Source organism: Thermobia domestica, chromosome 1, assembly GCF_964235325.1.
Source record: "Thermobia domestica chromosome 1, izTheDome1.hap1.1, whole genome shotgun sequence".
Taxonomy (NCBI): Eukaryota; Metazoa; Arthropoda; class Insecta; order Zygentoma; family Lepismatidae; genus Thermobia; species Thermobia domestica.
The window spans coordinates 82,594,225-82,620,246 of NC_137454.1; the positions used below are offsets into that span (position 1 = coordinate 82,594,225).

General features: G+C 36.3%; 2 protein-coding genes across 2 annotated transcripts in view; one reads left to right on the forward strand and one right to left on the reverse strand.

The window, feature by feature from the left end:
* LOC145686598 (uncharacterized) overlaps positions 1-26,022 on the reverse strand; it is a 60,111-nt gene that overhangs the window by 27,676 nt on the left and 6,413 nt on the right. The gene's annotated exons all lie outside the window — the stretch shown is intronic.
* LOC145665503 (uncharacterized) lies at positions 520-23,287 on the forward strand. The gene is made up of 2 exons (XM_081732812.1): positions 520-1,575; positions 22,826-23,287. Exon 1 carries the CDS (start codon positions 520-522, stop codon positions 1,540-1,542), a length of 1,023 nt encoding a protein of 340 aa, XP_081588938.1. The 3' UTR covers positions 1,543-1,575; positions 22,826-23,287.

The following is a 26,022-nucleotide window of genomic DNA, read 5'->3' on the forward strand; positions in this document are numbered from 1 at the left end:
AGATTCATTTATGAGAGTTTATTTATTTGTAAAAGTTATTGGCCGAAACTAAATCATATTTAGAAATCATTACTTGTGACTGGCCAAATGTTTGTCACCTTATTTAATATAAAGTATTCTATAAAGCCAACGTGGTTTTCTGAATTCCTTTTCACTAATAAATGAAATGAATACATGGGTGTGTTGGTGAGGGAGAGTCCCAGTTTACGGGTAGTTTTCAATTTTAAACAATGAATTTGAAACCATTATAAATTGTATGAGCGAGGAAATGTGCCATTGGAATTTTATATTTTGGGCTAATAAGGGGCCATTTAGGTAGGAAAATGAAATACTTTTTCGAGGAAAATAATTATCTTTCCTTCATTTGAAGTAAACTTAAAGAAGCTCTGGCTTCGAATAATAAATGTTCAGATTTTCTAAAAAATTGCCTCTAGAGGTTGGCGAGGAGTTGCACTTGAGAAGTCACAGAGGACGGACGCACCTGACGATCGCTCTGCGAGTGAGAAGTGTAGCCATATCATGGGTGTTTCTATAACCCAGTGGAGAGCAAGAATAGGGACTTTCAACAGAACTAAATACAAGCAGCATGTGAATCGCAGCGAGCTTATCGATAACAAAGGATGGACAGGAAGGGCAGTGTGTTTAGCAATAGTGTTGGTGTTACTATGGATAGGAAACGTCGAACAGCATCCAGGCCCAGGTAACAAGGATAGCATAGACCGAAAGATAGAAGACATCCTGGAAAGAATTACCAACATGGAACCGGCGATTCAAAAGATAGGGAACATAGACTGCAAAATTGACAGGATAGAAACGAAGATGAACCAGCTAACATCAGAAGTAAAGAACCTACAACACGAGATGACTAAGCTCAAAGAGGAAAACGACATTCTGCGGAGAAGATTGACAGAATTGGAGTCAAAACAAGACTATCTGGAAAATCAAAGTAAAAGGAATAACCTGATCTTTCGCAATGTGGAAGTGCGGAGTGAGGGCCGAGTGTCATGGAAAGACTGTGAGGACGCGGTGAAGGCAGTGATAGTTGATAAATTAGGTGTTGCTATAAAGGATGACGATATCGAACGCGCACATTTTATTCCGTCAGGTCGTAAAACATCTGATATTGTGGTGAAATTTTTGAGATACACAAAGAAAAAAGAGGTGTTAGATGCCAAGGCCAAGTTGAAGCACAGCAAAATAATAATTCACGAACAGTTTTCGCAAAAGATATCACAAGAACGGAAACTATTAACGGACAAAATGTTAGCAGCGCGAAAAGAAGGAAAATTTGCCTCGTTAGTGTTTAACAAACTGAAAATAGACGGGGAAACATTCAAAGCGGATTTAACAAAAAATGTGGTTTTTAAAGTGAGCGGTGTTTCCAGAAGTGAAAGTGAACATGTTAGTGGAATTGGCAACGCTGATGAGGTCAGCAATAGTGGTGACAAAGAACATACAAATACCTTAGACAGATGGTTACGCCCCAGGGGACCAAGAGACACTGGAACACGGCGCGGCAAAGTGACAACGGACAAGGCATAGGATAGCGCAGGTACCACCCCCCGAAGTCAGCAGGTGAGTGAGAATTGCAATTCTAAAGATAACACGAGGTCAAAGACATTGAAGATATGCTGTCTAAATGTGGAAGGGTTAGCAGGGAAAATACAAAATAAGGACTTCGTTCGCTACATGGGGCAGTTCCACATTTTTGCCTGTGTGGAGACGTGGGGGACAAAACATAGTGACTTTCAGTTACCAGGTTACGTAGTATACAATAAAACAAAGCAAAAGGCAAGTAAATATGGGCGCGCGCCATCGGGTATCACAGTTTTTATTAGGGAATCAATTAAATACGCTAGTTGTATTGAAATGACACAGTGTTCAGATGTGATGTGGATAAAATTTTCGAATCCGATTGGTTTATGGATAGGAATTATATACAACCATCCACAAAACTCTAAATTTGCAAATGAACATTTCTTTGAAGAGTTAGAAGCAAATATTTTACAATTTGAAGACGACGGGAACAGGGATATAATAATCATGGGTGATTTTAATGCTAGGTCTGGGGAACTAGATGACGGGGCTAATATTGCAACCGATAAATACGACAGATTAGAACTGAATAATAGTGCGTCACTCCCAGAGAGGAGTAATCAAGATAAAATAGTTAACCAAAATGGAAAAAAACTCATTAATTTCTGTAATGCCTGTAATTTTGCTATTGTAAATGGTAGAGTAGAGGGTGACGAGGAAGGGAAATTCACATATCTAAGTGAGCAGGGGTGTAGCACGATAGATTATTGTTTGAGTGCGTTGCACACATATGATCGCGTAACTCGCTTTACAGTAGGTGACCTGATTGACTCCAAACATCAGCCTATAATAGTAGAATTAAACAGCACAAAACACAACCACGCAAGCGATCAGCTCTATAATGAGCACTACACACACACACAACCAGATAAGGGGCAAACTCAAAGTGTATTGAAATACAAATGGCAGAAAAGCAATGAAGAGAAATTCAAACAAAATCTGGACAATCCTCTAACAGAACTATACCTAATAGGCATAAACACATATGTAAACAGCAGAGATATTGAATCTGCAAACTCAATTCTAAACAAATTACTATACTCAGTGGGGGGGATCATGAAGATTGACAACACTAAAGTAATCAACAATAAAAGTCCATGGTATGATGCCGATTGCATCGCTGCGCGTCGGGAAGCAACTTCAGCATTACGTACATTTAAACGAGTCAGAGGGGATTCTAATCTACTAACGGAATATCTGAAGAAGCGGAACCGATACAAAGAAGTATGTAAAAACAAAAGGAAAGAATGGAGTGAACTGTGGTTCCAGAGTTTACAAACAGCACTAGATACAAACGATAGTAGATGGGGGGCACCTGACACCCGGTAGCTGAAAAATCGCCTTTTTTTCCATGGTCTCCTGAGAGCAAGGACTCAATTTTCCACTGTCTCACGATACGCTATGACCCACGCCCCGTCAACTCATGGTCTTTTACGACCTCCATGTTAGGGGTGTATTCATTCCCTTTTATGACCACTTTTAAGGGGGTGTACTCGTTCCCTTTTATGAGTACTTTTTAGGGGTGAACTCGTTCTCTTTTATGGCCATTTTTCCAACCCCTACGAACATCAGACTACGTAACACACAGCAGAGCAGATAACAGATAAGAGTACGTAACATAACAAGGTGTACTCGTTCCCTTTTTATGAGCATATTTTTGAACCCCTATTTTAACATAGCAGATAATACATAACATAACAAGGGTGTACTCGTTCCCTTTTATGAGCATATTTTCCAACCCCTATTTTAACACATAGCAAAGCAGATAACACATAAGAGTACGTAACACACAGTACGTAACATAACAAGGGTGTACTCGTTCTCTTTTATGAGCATATTTTTCAACCCCTATAACACATAAGGCTACGTAACACACAACAGAACAGATAACACATAAGAGTACGTAACATAACAAGGATGTACTCGTTCTCTTTTATGAGCATATTTTCCAACCCTTATTATAACATAGCACAGATTACATAGCAGATCTAATACAAGAGTATGGCTTATTTTCCAACCCCTATTTTAACATAGCAGAAATTATGAACACACTGCAGAACAGATAATACATAGCACAGCTAATAAAAGAGCATGGCATATTTTCCAACCCCTATTTTAACATAGCAAAAATTACACTGAGACTATGAACACACAACATTTTAGGGGTGTACTCGTTCTCTTTTATGAGCATATTTTCCAACCCTTATTATAACATAGCACAGATTACATAGCAGATCTAATACAAGAGTATGGTTTATTTTCCAACCCTTATTTTACCATAACAGAGATTACGAAACATAGCGGACATAGCACAGGGGGTGTATTCATTTTCTCCACCCCTAATTGAACGTAGCAGAAATTACACTGAGACTACGAACACACAGCAGACCAGAGAATACATCAAATTCATTCCCTTTTATGAGTGCATTTTAAGGGGTGTACTCGTTTTCAACCCCTATTTTAAGACAATGAATACCTATGTAACATAGCGATTCGATACGCTCTTTGAACCGATTTGGATGAAACTCAGCATATGGGGGATTTCGACCATGCTGAGTACGAATATTATACTTATTTTTACCTGGGTCCTATAGTTTATGTGGCATACGCCCTTTCTATGACAATTTGAACCGATTTGGATGAAACTCGGCATATGGGGTTTTCAACCATGCTGATTACGAATATCATATTTATTTTTACCTAGGTTTATAGTTTATGTGGGATACGCCCTTTCTATGACAATTTTAACCGATTTGGATGAAACTCGGTACAGGGGAGTTTTCGGACATGCGGATTACGAATATCATACCTATTTTTACCTAGGTCTTATAGTTTATGTGGGATACGCCCTTCCTATGACAATTTTATCCAATTTGGATGAAACTCGGTATATGGGGGTTTTCGACCATGCTGAGTACGAATATCATACTTATTTTTACCTGAGTCCTATTGTTTATGTGGGATACGCCCTTTGTATGACAATTTTAACCGATTTGGATAAAACTCGGCATATGGGGGTTTTCGCACATGTTGATTACAAATATCATACCTATTTTTACTTGGGTCTTATAGTTTAAGTGGCATACGCCCTTTGTATGACAATTTTAACCGATTTGGATGAAACTCGGTATAAGGGGGTTTTCGGACATGCTGATTACGAATATCATACCTATTTTTACCTTGGTGTTATAGTTTGTGGGATACGCCCTTTGTATGACACTTAAAGCCCAATCACTCGTAAACGAAGCAACATATTGTGGTGGTGATTCCACATTTAGCAATTGGTCATCAACTACTGCAAGTTCCAAAATAATGATCATCGAGGTCAAAGGTCAACATACTTAAAACCTAATAACTCAAAACCAGAGCCACATATTGTGGTGGTGATTCCACATTTAGCAATTGGTCATCAACTACTGCAAGTTCCAAAATAATGATCATCGAGGTCAAAGGTCAACATACTTAAAACCTAATAACACGAAAACTGAGCCATATATTGAGGTGGTGTTTCCACATTTATTAATCGGTCACCAACTACTACAAGTTCCAAAATACCGATCATCGAGGTCAAAGGTCAACATACTTAAAACCTAATAACACGAAAACTGAGCCACATATTGAGGTGCTGTTTCCACATTTAGTAATTGGTCATCAGGTACTACATGTTCCAAAATACTGATCATCGAGGTCAAAGGTCAACATACTTAAAACCTAATAACACGAAAACAGGGCCACATATTGAGATGGTGTTTCCAAATCTAGTAATCGGTCATCAGGTACTACAAGTTCCATAATAATGACCATCGAGGTCAAAGGTCAACATACTTAAAACCTAATAACACGAAAACGGGGCCACATATTGAGATGGTGTTTCCAAATCTAGTAATCGGTCATCAGGTACTACAAGTTCCATAATAATGACCATCGAGGTCAAAGGTCAACATACTTAAAACCTAATAACACGAAAACGGGGCCACATATTGAGATGGTGTTTCCACATTTAGTAATTGGTCATCAGGTACTACATATTCCAAAATACTGATCATCGAGGTCAAAGGTCAACATACTTAAAGCCTAATAACACGAAAACGGAGCCACATATTGAGATGGTGTTGCCACATTTAGTAATTGGTCATCAACTACTACAAGTTCCAAAATAATGACCATCGTGGTCAAAAGGTTAAAGTACTTAAAACCAAATCACTCGAAAACGGAGGCACATATTGAGGTGCGGTTTCCAAATCTAGTAATAGGTCATCAACTAGTACACGTTAAAAAACGTACTGACTTTCGAGGTCAAAGGTCAAACTCGAAAACGAAGCAACATATTGATGGGCGGTTTCCACATTTAGTAATCGGCCACCAACTACTACATGTCCTAAAGGTACTTACCACGGAGGTCAAAAATCAGACTAGTAAACGAAGCAACATATTGAGGTGGTGTTTCCACATTTAGTAATTGGTTACCAGCAACTACATGCCCCAAAAAAGGTCAAATATTTAAACCAGAATAACTCGTAGATTGAGCGTCGGAAAATTTTTGTACCAAGGAGAAAATGTGAAGGAGGAATAAATTTGAGTGCCCTATTGAATTTTGTACAAACGAGAAATCTCATTTGCAACTAGCTTAGAATTTCTGTACCTGTTTGGGTTATTCAAAATTTGGATAGACTAAGAAAGCAAGATATGCCATTTTAACCAGCTGAGAATTTAAAGAAACAAAGCTGAACCTACTCAATTTTCTATCGACGAGAAATGCCATTTCAACTACCCCAGAATTTATGTGCCTTTTTGTGCTAAGGTCTATTTTAACTCTTCTTGACTAATTAGATAAACGAAGGAATATTGTACCAATGATAAATGCCATTTTTTCTAGACCATGTTCTAATATTTAAACAAACGAAGGGGTGAATTTGATTGAGCTATTCAATTTTGCACCAATGAGAAATAGCAGCGTATTTTAAATAAACAAACAATCGGATAAATTTAACCGGCTTAGAAGTGTACTATTTAAACAAACGAAGGTCTCTTGAGTGAGATTTCTAACTAACTCAGAATTTCATTTCATTTTGAAATACTCAAATTTGGATGGAGTGTTTAGTTTTGTTCGAACCAGAAAAAATTGATTGGATTATTTCCTTATGTACCAACTGGAAAAAGGGAAGGGCCATTAATCAAATAAATGAAGGAATAAATTTGGGTAGAATATTTAGTTTTGTACCTAGCAAAATTAGAAAAAGAAGTGAAGAACGAATAAAATCTGGATGGACTATTTTCTTATGTACCAACAAACAAAATGGAGCACCAGCGACAAAAAAGAAACCGAAGAAGGAATAAATTTGGGTGACCTATTCAGTTTGCAGAATCAGCATTCTATACTTTTTTCTGCCATTCATTGGGGGTGTCCTATTTCTTTTCGTGCCAACGAGACCATTTTTAACCGACTTAGAATTTGTACCAAACAGAAAAGAGGAGCTACACGATTAAACAAAGCAATCAATTTTTAACTAGCTCAGAATTTCTAGACCATGTTGTACTATTTAAACAAACGAAGAGATAAATGTGTGTGACCTATTCACTTTTGTACCAAGCAAAATAAGAAAAAGAAGTGAAGAACGAATAAAATTTGGATGGCCTATTTTTCTTTTTACCAACAAAAATGGAGCACCAACGACAAAAAGGAAACCGAAGGAGGAATAAATTTGGGTGACCTAATCAGTTTTGTACTAATCAGAAAAAAAGCGAAGAAGGTAAAATTTAAATAGCTCAGTATTTATGTACATTTTTGTACTACTAAAATAAACGAAGGAATAAATTTGGGTGTTCTACAGAAGAAAACGGGGAAGGGGCATTTTATTTAATTTTGTAGTACTCAAAATATACAAAGATATAAATTTGTGTGACCCATTCGGTTTTGTTGGCTTTTTTAAAAAGACTATTTTATCTTTTTGTGCTCTACAAATAAACGGAGGAAAAGCAAAGAGAGACCATTTTATGTGCCTTTTGTAACGAAGAAACAAATTTGAAGGAGGTTCATTTTAACTAATCCTGCTGCGAGTAGATCAATTAGTACATAGTAAAAAAATAAAACAATATGGCATTATTGCGCCTTTCATTTTCGAATACATACGGATTAAGCCACTATGGCAAAAAATACTACTCTCTCCTTATGCTTATTTGGAGCAGACTTAAGAGGACCAAGCATTAGAAACCCGCTAGTAGGGCGTCGATTCAGTAAACTCTACATCTAGTAAAAGAAAACGAACCGATAATTTTGAGACAGTTCCATACGGGTAAATACTGTATTAGTAGAAACGATAGTTTTTAATTAAGTAGAGATAAGGAGAGAGTGAAAAAAATGGAAAATTAAAATTTAAATCATTATTATTATTATTTTAGAGGTCAAGAGGAAGAATAAATGAATTTGAGTGGCATATGTACGGAATTTAGTTTTGTAAAGGGCAAAAAAAAATTTGAATGGAATATTTTATTTTGTACCAGCTGGGAATTTAGTGTTGTACCATTGTATCAATTTAAGTATTTTGTACTATTTATTACCACCGAGAAGGTGTAGAATATTTAGTTTTGTTGGCTTCTTTATTTTGTATTAACGACTAAAACCTTTAACACATACTTGGTTGTGTGCATCAAGTTTTTCATTTCCCTGTGGTACAACGTAATGGTCGCCCCGCTTATTCTAGGTCTACAGTTAGATATTTTCGGTTGGATAATGGAATAAAGCCGTGTTTTGTTGAGCACAATGCCCACTATAACGATGTGGTAGACAATTATTTGATGGATAGATATTTGTTTAATAGTCGCTATAACAAATGGTACATGGTAGAATTTGTTAAGCATTTATCGCAGGTAGATATTAAGATAGACTTTTTGTCGTTGGTTACTCGTTTAACCGCGCACAGTTCTCTTTTCCAATCAGCTACCTTTTTTGCCATGAAAACTAAGGGTAATAGTTATACTGTGATAGCTTTCTTTCGCTATGGGGGAACGCAGGACACTTTGGATGAGTTATTAAAGTTTTGGAATCATGTGTGCGAGTTCAGGCCAAGTATCCAGATTGCGGATTTACTTGGTTGCTTTACACGATGTGGTAAAACTGGACTTTTTGCGGTATCTCCTGATACCTATCTGTTGGACCTCGCGGTATTTGGAAGCATGGTGAAAAAGAATAACAAATGGTTTTTCTCACAATAAAACTATACATACAGAATAATCCATTATGGCAAAAAAATACTACTTTCTCCTTATGCTTAGTTGGAGTAGACTTCGATACATTGTGTAAGAATTTCCAATTAATAGCGGTATTGCACTGTCTGTAATAGTGCAGTTTATTTTTCGAGTGAGAGTAGGTTTTAAAGGTGTATTGTAGGCTACCAGCAATAATGATCTCTAAGAGAGTTATTAGGTAAAGATAACCATTACACAGCCATTCTGCGAACACATTTATACGATCCAATTTCTCAGATTTAAACAAAGAAAGACCATATTCTGCTACTCAAACAAACGAAGGAATAAGCTCAGAATTTCTATACTTTTTTGTGCTATTCAAATAAACGAAGGAATAAACCTATTCACTTTTAGTTTTGTACCATCCACAAAAAAGGGAAGAAGGACCATTATAACAAGCTCACTATTTTTATACCATTTTGTATTATTCTATTTCATTTTTGTAACAACCAGAAGAAAAGTGAAGATGATACATTTTGTATATTTTTGTGTCATCCAGAGAACAATTTAAATTGCCTCTCCCGTCACTAAATGGGTATTGACGTGTGTTTAGCGAATTAGGTTTACAAAATACTATCGGCGACGCTAAAGTCCAAAGTTTCCCGGTCACTAACTAAATATTTGAGCATGAGATTTAACAAACCGGAGTTGCGTGATAATTGTGTAGAACAGACTACATAGCAATTAGCGTAATATCATGCATGGCCATTTTTGATCACCGCAGAAGAAGAGATTATATCAAAGTAAGAAAAGTTTTCAAAGTTCCATGTTGCTGCAGATATTTAAACAACGTTATGAATGGGTTACCTAACAGGTGTATTGCCTATTGCTCAACGATTCAATTATTTTTAAACTTTCTTTCCTCGTCTAAGTCCAAAAAGACAAATATATATTTTTGCATTTATGTATTTTATTATAATGGACTATAAGATTATGGAGTATATTTGGAAATAATAGAACATACATCATGACGTTATATTACCGAATTATTTTGCATTGCCTTGAAACATATTATTAAACACGGCGAATGCATAGAATGCTTTTATTGTAGGTATATAAGTAGATGTGTCACACTTGATTTGTTTTTGCGGAGAGTAGAAAAATGACTAGCATGGAAATTGCTTATGTTTCACCTAGAGAAAAAGAAATTCAGCGTGAAAACGAGAAACCAATACTGTTAATACAGCCGTCTTACCCTGATTTGCCAGATGAATTACGTGATAAAGTGAGAATCATATATCCAACACAAGAAATAGAAGATGTGTATTATTTTAGACGCTATAATAGGTATAATGATGAAATACTCCCGGAAAGTGATGATGACAGTGTTTCAAATATTACCTGTTTTGAACTGGAAGCTAATGAGTGCGGATGTACTAGTGGAAGTATTAGTCATACATGTGTTATACAATTATTTAATGAGTATACACCAAATTCAGTATTATTATGTGAAGCATGTTCTAAACATAATGAGAATGAAAAAGATCACAACTGTTTGCTGCAGTTTGATTACGAATTATTGCAAAAGGTGTGGACGATCATAATTAAATGTGAAATGAGAGAGAAAATCTATAAACTTTATTTAAAGAAGCATTTTAAAGGTTGTAATATTAAGAACACTTATACTGTGGAGAAAAAATTTAATCTGGTATATGAATACATTACAGAGTGTGATTATTATATTAACAAAATAGTAGAAATCTTTTTAGAGAAAGATAAACAATTATTTAATTCTGTAAATGAACACTGAGCCCACTGTAGCATATGCATTTGATTGTGTAAGAATAGAAGAACTTGAACTGTTAACTGGATCAATTTGTAGTACAGTAATATTAACAATTTAATAGATAACTAACATTGGACTCTGGCAACTGAATTGTCAGAGAGAGGCAATTTAAATTGTTCTCTGGATGACACAAAAATATACAAAATGTAACTCCACAAAGGTATAAAATTCTGAGCTTGTTATAATGGTCCTTCTTCCCTTTTTTGTGGATGGTACAAAACTAAAAGTGAATAGGTTTATTCCTTCGTTTATTTGAATAGCACAAAAAAGTATAGAAATTCTGAGCTTATTCCTTCGTTTGTTTGAGTAGCAGAATATGGTCTTTCTTTGTTTAAATCTGAGAAATTGGATCGTATAAATGTGTTCGCAGAATGGCTGTGTAATGGTTATCTTTACCTAATAACTCTCTTAGAGATCATTATTGCTGGTAGCCTACAATACACCTTTAAAACCTACTCTCACTCGAAAAATAAACTGCACTATTACAGACAGTGCAATACCGCTATTAATTGGAAATTCTTACACAATGTATCGAAGTCTACTCCAACTAAGCATAAGGAGAAAGTAGTATTTTTTTGCCATAATGGATTATTCTGTATGTATAGTTTTATTGTGAGAAAAACCATTTGTTATTCTTTTTCACCATGCTTCCAAATACCGCGAGGTCCAACAGATAGGTATCAGGAGATACCGCAAAAAGTCCAGTTTTACCACATCGTGTAAAGCAACCAAGTAAATCCGCAATCTGGATACTTGGCCTGAACTCGCACACATGATTCCAAAACTTTAATAACTCATCCAAAGTGTCCTGCGTTCCCCCATAGCGAAAGAAAGCTATCACAGTATAACTATTACCCTTAGTTTTCATGGCAAAAAAGGTAGCTGATTGGAAAAGAGAACTGTGCGCGGTTAAACGAGTAACCAACGACAAAAAGTCTATCTTAATATCTACCTGCGATAAATGCTTAACAAATTCTACCATGTACCATTTGTTATAGCGACTATTAAACAAATATCTATCCATCAAATAATTGTCTACCACATCGTTATAGTGGGCATTGTGCTCAACAAAACACGGCTTTATTCCATTATCCAACCGAAAATATCTAACTGTAGACCTAGAATAAGCGGGGCGACCATTACGTTGTACCACAGGGAAATGAAAAACTTCGGCCATTGTGATGCACACAACCAAGTATGTGTTAAAGGTTTTAGTCGTTAATACAAAATAAAGAAGCCAACAAAACTAAATATTCTACACCTTCTCGGTGGTAATAAATAGTACAAAATACTTAAATTGATACAATGGTACAACACTAAATTCCCAGCTGGTACAAAATAAAATATTCCATTCAATTTTTTTTTTGCCCTTTACAAAACTAAATTCCGTACATATGCCACTCAAATTCATTTATTCTTCCTTTTGACCTCTAAAATAATAATAATAATGATTTAAAATTTAATTTTCCATTTTTTCACTCTCTCCTTATCTCTACTTAATTAAAAACTATCGTTTCTACTAATACTGTATTTACCCATATGGAACTGTCTCAAAATTATCGGTTCGTTTTCTTTTACTAGATGTAAAGTTTACTGAATCGACACCCTACTAGTGGTTTCTAATGCTTGGTCCTCTTAAGTCTGCTCCAAATAAGCATAAGGAGAGAGTAGTATTTTTTGCCATAGTGGCTTAATCCGTATGTATTCGAAAATGAAAGGCGCAATAATGCCATATTGTTTTATTTTTTTACTATGTACTAATTGATCTACTCGCAGCAGGATTAGTTAAAATGAACCTCCTTCAAATTTGTTTCTTCGTTACAAAAGGCACATAAAATGGTCTCTCTTTGCTTTTCCTCCGTTTATTTGTAGAGCACAAAAAGATAAAATAGTCTTTTTAAAAAAGCCAACAAAACCGAATGGGTCACACAAATTTATATCTTTGTATATTTTGAGTACTACAAAATTAAATAAAATGCCCCTTCCCCGTTTTCTTCTGTAGAACACCCAAATTTATTCCTTCGTTTATTTTAGTAGTACAAAAATGTACATAAATACTGAGCTATTTAAATTTTACCTTCTTCGCTTTTTTTCTGATTAGTACAAACTGATTAGGTCACCCAAATTTATTCCTCCTTCGGTTTCCTTTTTGTCGTTGGTGCTCCATTTTTGTTGGTACATGAAAAAATAGGCCATCCAAATTTTATTCGTTCTTCACTTCTTTTTCTTATTTTGCTTGGTACAAAAGTGAATAGGTCACACACATTTATCTCTTCGTTTGTTTAAATAGTACAGCATGGTCTAGAAATTCTGAGCTAGTTAAAAATTGATTGCTTTGTTTAATCGTGTAGCTCCTCTTTTCTGTTTGGTACAAATTCTAAGTCGGTTAAAAATGGTCTCGTTGGCACGAAAAGAAATAGGACACCCCCAATGAATGGCAGAAAAAAGTATAGAATGCTGATTCTGCAAACTGAATAGGTCACCCAAATTTATTCCTTCTTCGGTTTCTTTTTTGTCGCTGGTGCTCCATTTTGTTTGTTGGTACATAAGAAAATAGTCCATCCAGATTTTATTCGTTCTTCACTTCTTTTTCTAATTTTGCTAGGTACAAAACTAAATATTCTACCCAAATTTATTCCTTCATTTATTTGATTAATGGCCCTTCCCTTTTTCCAGTTGGTACATAAGGAAATAATCCAATCAAATTTTTCTGGTTCGAACAAAACTAAACACTCCATCCAAATTTGAGTATTTCAAAATGAAATGAAATTCTGAGTTAGTTAGAAATCTCACTCAAGAGACCTTCGTTTGTTTAAATAGTACACTTCTGAGCCGGTTAAATTTATCCGATTGTTTGTTTATTTAAAATACGCTGCTATTTCTCATTGGTGCAAAATTGAATAGCTCAATCAAATTCACCCCTTCGTTTGTTTAAATATTAGAACATGGTCTAGAAAAAAATGGCATTTATCATTGGTACAATATTCCTTCGTTTATCTAATTAGTCAAGAAGAGTTAAAATAGACCTTAGCACAAAAAGACACATAAATTCTGAGGTAGTTGAAATGGCATTTCTCGTCGATAGAAAATTGAGTAAGTTCCCTTTGTTTCTTTAAATTCTCAGCTGGTTAAAATGGCATATCTTGCTTTCTTAGTCTATCCAAATTTTGAATAACCCAAACAGGGACAGAAATTCTAAGCTAGTTGCAAATGAGATTTCTCGTTGGTACAAAATTCAATAGGGCACTCAAATTTATTCCTCCTTCACATTTTCTCCTTGGTACAAAAATTTTCCGACGCTCAATCTACGAGTTATTCTGGTTTAAATATTTGAACTTTTTGGGGCATGTAGTTGCTGGTAACCAATTACTAAATGTGGAAACACCACCTCAATATGTTGCTTCGTTTACTAGTCTGATTTTTGACCTCCGTGGTAAGTACCTTTAGGACATGTAGTAGTTGGTGGCCGATTACTAAATGTGGAAACCGCACCTGAGTATGTGGATCCATTTTCGAGTTTGACCTTTGACCTCGATGGTCATTATTTTGGGGCATGTAGTACCTGATGACCAATTACTAGATTTGGAAACAACATCTCAATATGTGGCCCCGTTTTCGTGTTATTAGGTTTTAAGTAGGTTGACCTTTGACCTGGATGATCATTATTTTGGAACTTGTAGTACCTGATGACCAATTACTAAACGTGGAAACACGACCTCAATATGTGGCTCAGTTTTCGTGTTATTAGGTTTTAAGTAGGTTGACCTTTGACCTCGATGGTCAATGTTTTGGATCTTGTAGTACCTGATGACCAATTACCAGACTTGAAAACACCATCTCAATATGTGGCCCCGTTTTCGTGTTATTAGGTTTTAAGTAGGTTGACCTTTGACCTCGATGGTCAGTGTTTTGGATCTTGTAGTACCTGATGACCAATTACCAGACTTGGAAACACCATCTCAATATGTGGCCCCGTTTTCGTGTTATTAGGTTTTAAGTAGGCTGACCTTTGACCTCGATGGTCAATGTTTTGGATCTTGTAGTACCTGATGACCAATTACCAGACTTGGAAACACCATCTCAATATGTGGCCCCGTTTTCGTGTTATTAGGTTTTAAGTAGGTTGACCTTTGACCTCGATGGTCAATGTTTTGGATCTTGTAGTACCTGATGACCAATTACCAGACTTGGAAACACCACCTCAATATGTGGTGCCGTTTTCGAGTGATTAGGTTTTAAGTATGCTGACCTTTGACCTCGATGGTCGTTATTTTGGAGCATGTAGTACCTGATGATCAATTACTAAATGTGGGAACACCACCTCAATATGTGGCTCAGTTTTCGTGTTATTAGGTTTTAAGTATGTTGACCTTTGACCTCGATGGTCATTATTTTGGAACTTGTAGTAGTTGGTGACCAGTTACTAGATTTGGAAACAGTACCTCAATATGTGGCTCAGTTTTCGTGTTATTAGGTTTTAAGTAGGTTGACCTTTGACCTCGATGGTCATTATTTTGGAACTTGTGGTTGCTGGTGACCCGTTACTAAATGTGGAAACACGACCTCAATATGTGGACCCGTTTTTGAGTTATTAGGTTTTAAGTGTCATACAAACGACGTCCAGGTAAAAGTAGGTGTGGTATTGGTAATCAACATGGTCGAAAACCCCCATATGCCGAGTTTCATCCAAATCGGTTAAAATTGTCATAGAAAGGGCGTATCCCACATAAACTATCAGACCCAGGTAAAAATAAGTATGATATTCGTACTCAGCATGTCCGAAAACCCCCATATGCCGAGTTTCATCCAAATCGGTTCAAATTGTCATAGAAAGGGCGTATGCCACATAAACTATAGGACCCAGGTAAAAATAAGTATGATATTCGTACTCAGCATGGTCGAAAACCCCCATATGCTGAGTTTCATCCAAAACGGTTCAAAGAGCGTATCGAATCGCTATGTTACATAGGTATTCATTGTCTTAAAATAGGGGTTGAAAAAGTAATTATAAAAGAGAACGAGTACACCCCTTAAAATGTACTCATAAAAGGGAATGAATTTGATGTATTCTCTGGTCTGCTGTGTGTTCGTAGTCTCAGTGTAATATCTGCTATGTTCAATTAGGGGTGGAGAAAATGAATACACCCTCTGTGCTATGTCCGCTATGTTTCCTAGTCTCTGTGATGGTAAAATAAGGGTTGAAAAATAAGCCATACTCTTGTATTAGCTCTGCTATGTAATCTGTGCTATGTTATAATAGGGGGTTGAAAAATATGCTCATAAAAGGGAATGAATACACCCCTAAAATGGAGGTGGTTGTGTTTGTTATCTGCTCTGCTGTATGTTAGTAACTGTTATGTTACATAGTCTTATGCTAAGGGATTGAAAACGAAAACACCTCTACTATGTGTACGTAGGGGTTGGAAAATATGCTTATAAAAGAGAACGAGTCCACCCCTAAGATGGAGGTTGTTATGTGTTACGTAGTCTTATGCTCTTCTATGTGTTCGTAGTCTCAGTGTAATTTCTGCTATGTTAAAAGAAGGGTTGAAAACGAGTACACCCTTGCTATGTTATGTATTATCAGCTCTTCTATGTGTTCGTAGGGGTTGAAAAATATGCTCATAAAAGAGAACGAGTACACCCTTGTTATGTTACGTACTCTTATGTGTTATCTGTTCTGCTGTGTGTTACGTACTCTTATGTGTTATCTCTGCTCTTCTATGTGTTCGTAGGGGGTGGAAAAGTGATCATAAAAGGGAACGAGTACACCCCCTAAAATGTGCTCATAAAAGGAACGAGTACACCCCCTTAAAAGTGCTCATAAAAGGGAACAAATTCACCCCTAACATGGAGGTCGTAAAAGACCATGAGTTGACGGGGCGTGGGTCATAGCGTATCGTGAGACAGTGGAAAATTGAGTCCTTGCTCTCAGGAGACCATGGAAAAAAAGGCGATTTTTCAGCTACCGGGTGTCAGGTGCCCCCCATCTACTAACGATTATAAGGAAGTATGGCGTATGATTCGCGGAAACAATACACAGGGAACACCGAAACAAAACATCCCTACAGAAGTATGGGCGGAACACTTTAGGCAAATTCTTGGTAGTAAGGACACATGGAAAACAACGCGGTCAATTCCCTTACAAGTTTCAAGTACTGATCCCATTCTCGACAAAGAAATATCCATTCACGAAATTAAGCTCGCTACAAAAAGTATGAGAAATAATAAAGCAGCAGGGGTCGACGGTATTGTAGCAGAATTTTTTAAACACAGTGTAGAGAACGAAAAATTTATGAAATCGTTAGCCGGAATGTTCAACAAGCTGCTACGGGGAGCAGACATACCGGACTTATGGGGAAGGGGTATAATTGTCCCACTGTACAAAAGGAAAGGTAATGCACAGGACCCTAACAATTATAGAGGAATCACACTTTTACCGGTCATAAGTAAAATTTACACAAGAATTCTGGCCACAAGAATAGAACGCTGGGCAAACTGCAATAACAAAGTATCGCCACTTCAAGCAGGGTTCCGAAAAGGCTATAGCACGATAGACAATATAATGGTGTTGCGTACGTTAATTGACAAAGCGTTGACGCAGAAACGAGGCAAAATGTTCAGCTGCTTCGTCGATTTTGAAAAAGCTTTCGACACCGTTAGCAGAACTGCTTTATTGTACAAACTAAGAACGTACGGGATGTCCACTCAGACACTTCAAAGCATCGAAAAAATATACAAACGGGTCGATTTCTGTGTAAAAAGCGGACGAAATAAAATGTCCGAACCCATACCATCTTACATAGGCCTGAGACAGGGGTGCCAACTTTCCCCAATACTATTTAATTTATTCATCAATGACGTAGTTGATGCACTAGATAAAACCGATAGCCACCCTCCGCATGTACTGCAAACATCAATTCCAGTATTGTTGTACGCTGACGACTTGACAATCATGTCACAAACCGTAATAGGATTGCAGAGAGCATTAAATGCTTTAGAAGCATATTGCAAAGAATGGAATCTCAAAGTGAACGTAAAGAAAACGAAAGTAGTAGTATTTAAAAAGGGGTACAAACTGGCAAAAGCAGAGAGGTGGTCATACCAGGGGGAAGAGTTGGAAACAGTTAAAACTTTTAAATATCTGGGAGTGAACATATCGTATAATGGAAATTGGATCGACCACCAAAGAAAAGCGGCAGCAATCACAGAAAAAAGCATATTCGCAACACGAAAAACCTTGAACAGACACAACAACGTTTCGTTCAAATTGGCCATGCGTGCATTTAATACACTACTGCAGCCCATACTTCTGTACGGATGTGAAGTCTGGGGTACAAACTGTGCTGATAACATAATTAATAAAGCAGGAACCAAGTTCATTAAACAAATATTAGGGGTACCACAATCGGCACCTAACAGCGCGATCCTACTTGATACAGGGAGGCATCCCGTCAGCTCAATCATAAAAATAAGGGTTCTAAAATATTGGCTAAACCTGTGCGAATCAGAAAACGGGAGGGAAATTCAGAAGCAATGCTTTGATTTTCAAATGAAACAGAGAAGTAATAACTTTTGGATAATGGGAGTAGGGAAACTATTGCACGAGCTAAATATGTTCGACTTCTTAGAAAAAAGAAACAAGAAATCAAAAGAAATGTGTAAAGTAATTAGAGAAAAAGTAATTTCAGATGCAACTGAAAATTTGAAAGCTGATTGCGAGACTAAGCGATCTTTGGCAACATATGTAAAGATTAAAACAAATGAGGGGGCAGAAAAATATCTCGAGCTAGGGAGGGACCAAAGACGCGCTATAGCAATATTTCGAATGGGGATATACAGGTGGAAAAGTCCGAAAAATGAAAACGGAAATTATTTATGTAGTTTATGTGGTGAGATTGAAAATGAAATACATATTTTATTCGAATGTAAGGTGCTAGAGGAAGAACGCAATAGGGGAAGGATAGGGGATAGGATCCATGACAAAAACTGAGAATTAAACAAAATTCTAAATGCAACTGACAAACAGAAGCTATCAACTCTGGCGAAATTTTTGCAGTCATTTTATCGTTTACGGGAAGAAGCTTTGAAAGAGGTTGAGGACAACAATGCACCCTCTACTCCATCATAAGAAAACACATTTGTAAATTAATGTTTTAGTGTACCTATTTAGTTGTATTTGTTGTTGTGTATATTCAAACTAGGAGTGTGTCATTAACGTGTAGAATTGTATTATGGGCCATAGGCCTTCAATACAAATAAATAAATAAATAAAATAAATAAAATAATAGAGGTTGGCGAAAGTGGTCCTTTTCCCCATTTATTGAAGTTCGTGAATGAGCACGTTACTTTTCCTCCTATTTTAAGTTATAGGAATAACACCAGTATACATAGTTCATTTAAAATTTGTCTATTTTAGAAATAAAAAGGGGTTCACACAAAATGATCCAGTTTCCTATAGAAGCGTGATCACTGATCATAAGTATGAAATGCTACCAAAAATTGCAGTTCAAAACAATACTTGCTTCTGATTGACCACAACTAGATAATGTCAACCGAGCACGTACCAGAAATTTATTTCGGGAGGAATCCAAAGCTTTCGGTTGTCCAAATCAATATAAGAGTAACTTATATGAATAATTGTAAAATTACCTTAAAATTAGACTAATTTTACAAATAAGTCGGAAATTCGCGGTAGTTTAAAACCTCCACGACCCAACCTTCGTACATTCCTTTCAACGAATTGTTACTTGTAATGGGTCAAATATATCTCCATATTTGGTAATTTCAGCTATTCTATAAATTACGTATGATTTCTAAATTGCCTCCTTCCCATACTTATTTTGAAATAAAAATAAAAGTTACTTTTCCTCTTGGTAGTATCAAAGAAATTACTTATTATTTTTTCTACTTATTGGCTATGAAATGAATAAAATTAAAGAAATAAGCTCCACAAAAAATCTCATTGAAAATGAGTTAGCACGTAGCATCCGAAAGAAAAAGGTTACATTTCTATTCTTGTACTCAAAGCATACTCTACGACTCATTTGAATTGCAAAACTAATGTTGCATTGGTGTATCATAACGGATGGTTTTACAAGGAACGTTTATTCCTTATCATTAAATTGCTGTAAATTCTAAGTTGTACGTGAATATAGAGTGGATAGAGAAAAAAATATTTCTTTAAGTTGGATATTTTAATATTCCTTAAAAAAAAAAAAAAAAAGAGAGAGAGAAATATTTTGTGTGTTAATTTTTTAACATCCATCTCGGATGAATTCCTAATGAATCTAACAGTTCACATGATCACAAATGACGCGTGTATTTTAATATTCTTGAAGATAAAATGATTATATCATCTAGGGATGTACCCAGGGGTTGGGTTCCGGGCGCTTGGACCTTTTCGACATTCCGACTTTTCTATAAATTTAGTCTGTTTTTAGCGGTGATTTTATAAATGTTAGTTAATAAACTTTATTTTGATATTGAGTTTGGACCCCCCGAAATAACTTTCTGTGTACGTGCCTAATCTCGTCGATAGCCATGTCTGACGCACTTCAACCGGAATTTTCTCCATGGCCGAAATCAGGCACGCCCCCAGAAATTTTTGTTGTGAGGGGTCCAACCTTTGGTGGGGTGTCCCATACTGCAAGCCATTACATTTATGTAGCATTGAACGAGTATTATTCTGCATCCCGAAAAGACGATAAGTAATTGTAAAATACTTCCCTCTATATTTTCAGAAAAAAAAAATACTAGAACTAGATTGTTTATATAAGATAAAGAGTACAGATGAAGTGTAAAATCAAATTTTCAATAATTTCCGCATTAAACAAGGATAGCTTTATTGAGCAAATGTGTAAATATATATTGACCAAGTGTTACGAACTCCAATTTTGTGCAATCATTCTATTAATTACAAGTTCTATTTTGGATTGGATCCTGGGTAAAAGTGAGGGGGGAACGCGGGGGGACGCCGTCACCCCACCTCAGAAAAATATGTACAGCGGCCCCGCAGTTCCTAAAAAAAAAAAAAAAAATACAATGGGCAAAGATTGACAGGGAGAACATCGTGGCGTCATGCCGCTATCTACCGTCCCCTCACCTTTTCAGATCCAATTTTACCCCCGGATTGCATTATTTTGCACTTTATTTTCTTTAGTAATGTGTAGATATATCTGACGTCAACATATCTATTAATTTACTTTGTAAAAATTTATCATTTAGTGTGGGCGGATTCAGAAATATGCCCACACCATTTTGGTTGTAGTTTGTGCTCTAGTACAAGATAATGCATTAGACTGCCATTTATGATTGAAGAATAGAATAGAAGAATCTTGGCTTCAAACTAATCTCATATCATGCATTAAAAAAAAATGCCTTTTGAAATAATTGAAATTAGTTTCTTCCAAGACCATGATTAGCCTAGTGTGAGTTCTAGTGTTTATTGCCACGTATGTTTATTATTATTATTATTATTATTATTATTATTATTATTATTATTATTATTATTAAGCTTAGGAAATTAACTATTGCTTGGAATTGAAGTGGATAAACAATAAGGGAATGAAAGGGGAAACTCACTCCTCCAATTTTTACATTTTTAAACTTAAACTAGAATTACAAAACACTGGGCAAAGCATCCTTTATTTAAAAATAATAAATGTGTAATAGTTTTGCCAACTATCTGAACATATTTGCTTCATCAGACACTGTAACAAACAGGAGGGAGTTGTGAAAAAAAATTAAGGATTCTAGAAGCTAGTACTGAACGCTGATTGGCTGGTCAGAACGGACTTAGCCGATCATAGTAGTTGCCAAAAGTAAAACTACTTAAAACTACAAAAAGTTGAAACTACTTAAAAGAAATAAACATATAATGAGTATATTGCTCTTACCGACAAAAGAAAGAAAAAAAATGTTATCTCGAAATCTTTGTTAATTATCTCAGGAAGAGACGTAATTCACACAATCTAGATCTACCAAACAAAATAAGAAATGCTTCATGGAATTTATCGATTACTCAAAACAAAGAGGAAACCACACTTTACGATCACATATTTATTTCATGATCCTATAGTAACGTGTTCTCGCGTAATCAAATAGTTAGCGTGCCTTACCTTGGGTCACTTCAGATAGGGGCAGCAGTGCCGATTTATTTTAACTTAAGGGGACGTTCATGTATGTGTGTTGTCAGATATTCAAGCAAAGATATCCAGACCTGGAGGGCTCAAACAAATTTTTGGTCTGTACTAGCCCCTTCAAACACCCTAGGATCGGGACATTTTGTAGAACGGGTCCGAAGTTTTCAGTTTTGATCCACTGTCGTGAGCAATTGGGGAGTTACCTGAATTGATAATTATACAACTTGGATGGAGAAAGTTAGAAGAAAGCATTCGAGTTCATTAAAAAGTTGAATTTTAAGAAAATCTTGATATAAATTTTAATTTATATAAAGTTCATTTTCATTATCGAATTCAATTACAATAGTTTATATGTGACCTGTTATATCCAAGAAAAAACTTTACAGAGTTGGTGAAATTTTCCTCTAGCTAACTCCATATTGTAAAATATAATGATTTCGAACAGCAATCCCAGCGAGGGAGATCTCCCCGGAGGTACGTAATCTCCCCGATGTATTTCTCCAATCGTGTTCAACCTGGATTCCAGTACTTTCGCAGTACTACCTTCACCCTTCGTTTATTCAGTCTTCCCGAAAAAAAAAAAATACTTTTTAGAGGTATTAAAATATCGAACTCGAACCTATATACGTTTATTTTATTCACAATATGCGTATATGGGTTCACCTCACGTGTTCTTATAATGAATCGAATTAAATCAAATTGAACCTAACAGTTCCTCATAGCCGCAAATGATACGTTTATCTTAGTATTTTTTCCAGATAAAATAATTACATCGATTTCCACATCTGATGCAATTGATCAGAATTTTTTTTCTGCATGGCCGCAAATGATGCTGAACCATTCATAAACGGTTGTGTGTCTTTTTTTTTTTTTTTAATTGGCATCATATTACCCAAACTAGTGTTAGACAATTGACTAAAAATGAGAAATACAGGGTTATTACAAATGATTCATCAGGTTTTAAAGTCTTCTAACTTCAAATATTCAATGCCCAACTATTTGTATTAATAACCAATCGGAAGAACATACTTTAAAGTTATGTTTGTCATTGCAGGTTCCGTTGTGACTCTCCAGGTTGCAGGGTGATAGTTTGCAAAATGGCGAATAATCAACAGAAAGTATTATGTGTGATGGAATATGTGAGACAGATTCGTCACCACCGTGCAGTGTGCGTTCCGAAGATAGTACAACATACAACAACCAATCCACCAAAGAATTTGAGATGGTATCGACAGTTTAAGGACACAGGCTCCCTCTGTAAAAGAAAAAGCCGACCACCTGTCTGGGAGGAAACAGTGGAGAGCTCGAACGTGTATGGGTTGAGCTTGACTACCACATAAATTTGTGTCGTGTACAGTGGCGAAGCGTACTATGAGGCTCTGAGGCCGGGCCTACCCTGTTTTCTAGCATCTATTTTCTTTATCTTTGGTTTCTTATAAAATAAAGTCAATACTTCAATATTTTGTAGAAGGAGGAGGGTATATATATATGAGACTGAAAGTGACAAATAAATTTATATGAGACTGAAAGTGACAATTTTTGTAACTTAATAACTCTTGAACTATCCGACCGATCTCAATCGAATTTTCAAGATGCATGAGGTTCGGATCTGGAAACATTTTTGTAATTTCACTTTAACGGTAGATCCTAGGGGAGGGGACGTTTAAATAAAAACTAATCAAACCTAATAACTTTTAAACCATCCAACCAATCTCGATCAAATTTTCAACATATATGAGGGTCAGACCTTTGGTGTTTATTTTATCGTTTCACTTTGACGAGCCAACGTAGGGGAGGGGGAGATATATGTAAAAAAAATAACTAAAAATGACTGCCTTTGACTTCATCACTCTTGAACCACCCGATAGATCTCAATCAAATTTTCAACATACATGCTTTTAGTGGCAGGGATTACTTTAGGCTATTCATTTTGACAATGCAACGTAGGAGAGGGGGAGAGAAATTTAAAAATGATCCAAAATAACCGGTATTAGTGTTGAATCCATAGTTTTCGGGGTCGATGAGCAAAACAGTGACACTTCTGATCCTGTTTCAATCAAAATACAGCCATGATAGTTCGGGAGGAGGAGGGTACAACGTAAGGGAGGGGAAACATTTAAAAATGATCGAAAATGACTAATATTAGTGTCGAATCCGTAGTTTTAGGAGCAGCTGAGATTAACAGTGACAATTCTGATGCCGTGTGCCGCAGCATGGAGGAGGAGGGGGAGCTATATATAATAATGATCGAAAATGACCAATATTAGTGTCTAATCCACAGCTTTCGGGATCATTCAGATGAACAGTGATATTTCCGTTCCAGTTTAAATTAAAAATCAGCCCTGCCACTTGGGGAGGGGGAGAAAGAGATCTATAAAATTGATCGAAAATGACCACTATCAGTGTCGAATTTATAGTTTTCTGGGTCCCTTAGATGAACAGTGATACTTTCGATCCTGTTTACATCCAAATTCAAACCCGCAACTTGGGGGAGGGGGAGGAAGAGATATTTAAAAATCATCGAAAATGACCGATATTAGTGCCGAATCCATTTTCTGGGGTCGCTGAAATGAACCGATGAACCGTGACACTTCCGATATATATACATGGTGTTTCAGATAAAACGTCCAGTGCTTATAAATCCGAAACGGCTGAGAATAAAAAGATGAAACAATAACTGAGATAGGAAAATGTCATAGGGCGCATCACATGGTGATGTTGTGGTGACCCCCAGGGCCCTTCTTCAAGAGGGCCCAGGGGCCAACTTCAAATTTTCAAATAGGAATATTATTGATTCATACCTCATTCAATAGTACTTGAAAAACGAAACAACTTTTGTAGGAAACAATTTTCGATTTGGGCCACCGTTTTCAAAATGGCCGCAAAAAGGGGGTCCTATATCAGATAAAACGTCCAGTGCTTATAAATCCGAAATGGCTGAGAATAAAAAGATGAAACAAAAACTTAGATAGGAAAATGTCATAGGGCGCATGACATGGTGTTGTCGTGGTGACCCACAGAACCCTCCTTCAAGGGGACCCAGGGGCCAACTTCAAATTTTCAAATGGGAACATGTATTGAATCATACCTCATTCAATAGTACTTGAAATACTAAACAACTTTTGTAGGAAACAATTTTCGATTTGGGGCACCGTTTTCAAAATGGCCGCAAAAAGTCCTGTATCAGTTTGAAGTTGGCACCTAGGCCCCCTTCACTGAGTTTCCTGAGGGTCACCACAACAACACCACTTGATATGCTTTATCATCGTTTCTATCTCAGTTTTTGTTTCATCTCTCTATTATCAGCCGTTTCTGATTTAGGCCTATAAGCACTGGACGTTTTATCTGATACAGAACCCACTTTTTGTGGCCATTTTGAAAACGGTGGCCCAAATCGAAAATGGTTTCCTACAAAAGTTGTTTCGTTTTTCAAGTACTATTGAATGAAGTATGATTCAATACGTGTTCACATTTGAAAATTTGAAGTTGGCCCCTGGGCCCCCTTGAAGGAGGGCCCTGTGGGTCTCCACAACAACACCATGTGACGTGCCCTATGACATTTTCCTATCTCAGTTTTTGTTTCATCTTTTTATTCTCAGCCATTTCGGATTTATAAGCACTGGACGTTTTATCTGATATAAGACCCACTTTTTGCGGCCATTTAAAAACGGTGGCTCAAATCGAAAATTGTTTCCTACAAAAGTTGTTTCGTTTTTCAAGTACTATTGAATGAGGTATGATTCAATACGTGTTCACATTTGAAAATTTGAAGTTGGCCCCTGGGCCCCCTTGAAGGAGGGCCCTGGGAGTCACCACAACAACACCATGTGATGCGCCCTATGACATTTTCCTATCTCAGTTTTTGTTTCATCTTTTTATTCTCAGCCATTTCGGATTTATAAGCACTGGACGTTTTATCTGAAACACCCTGTATATATAATTGCCAATAATGACCGATATTAGTGTTGAATCTATAGTCCTTGCGGTCGCTGAGATGAACAGGACACTTCTGATGCTGTTTAAATCCATTTTCATCCCCTACACTTCGGGGATGAGGAGAGGTGCCATAAATTAAAATGATCGAAAATGAGCAATATCAGTGTGCATTTAAATTATTTATTTCAACCCAGCGAAGTGGGTAATATATGCTAGTATCTTATAAACTGATTTCCTTAACACAGAGTAATAAGTTTCTGTGTAGAATTATATGTTTCTATTAGTGATAATTTATTTAATTTAGGTATATACTTT

Coding starts and splice junctions, on each gene's coding strand:
- LOC145665503 (XM_081732812.1), top strand. CDS start 520: ATGGGTGTTTCTATAACCCAGTGGAGAGCAAGAATAGGGACTTTCAAC.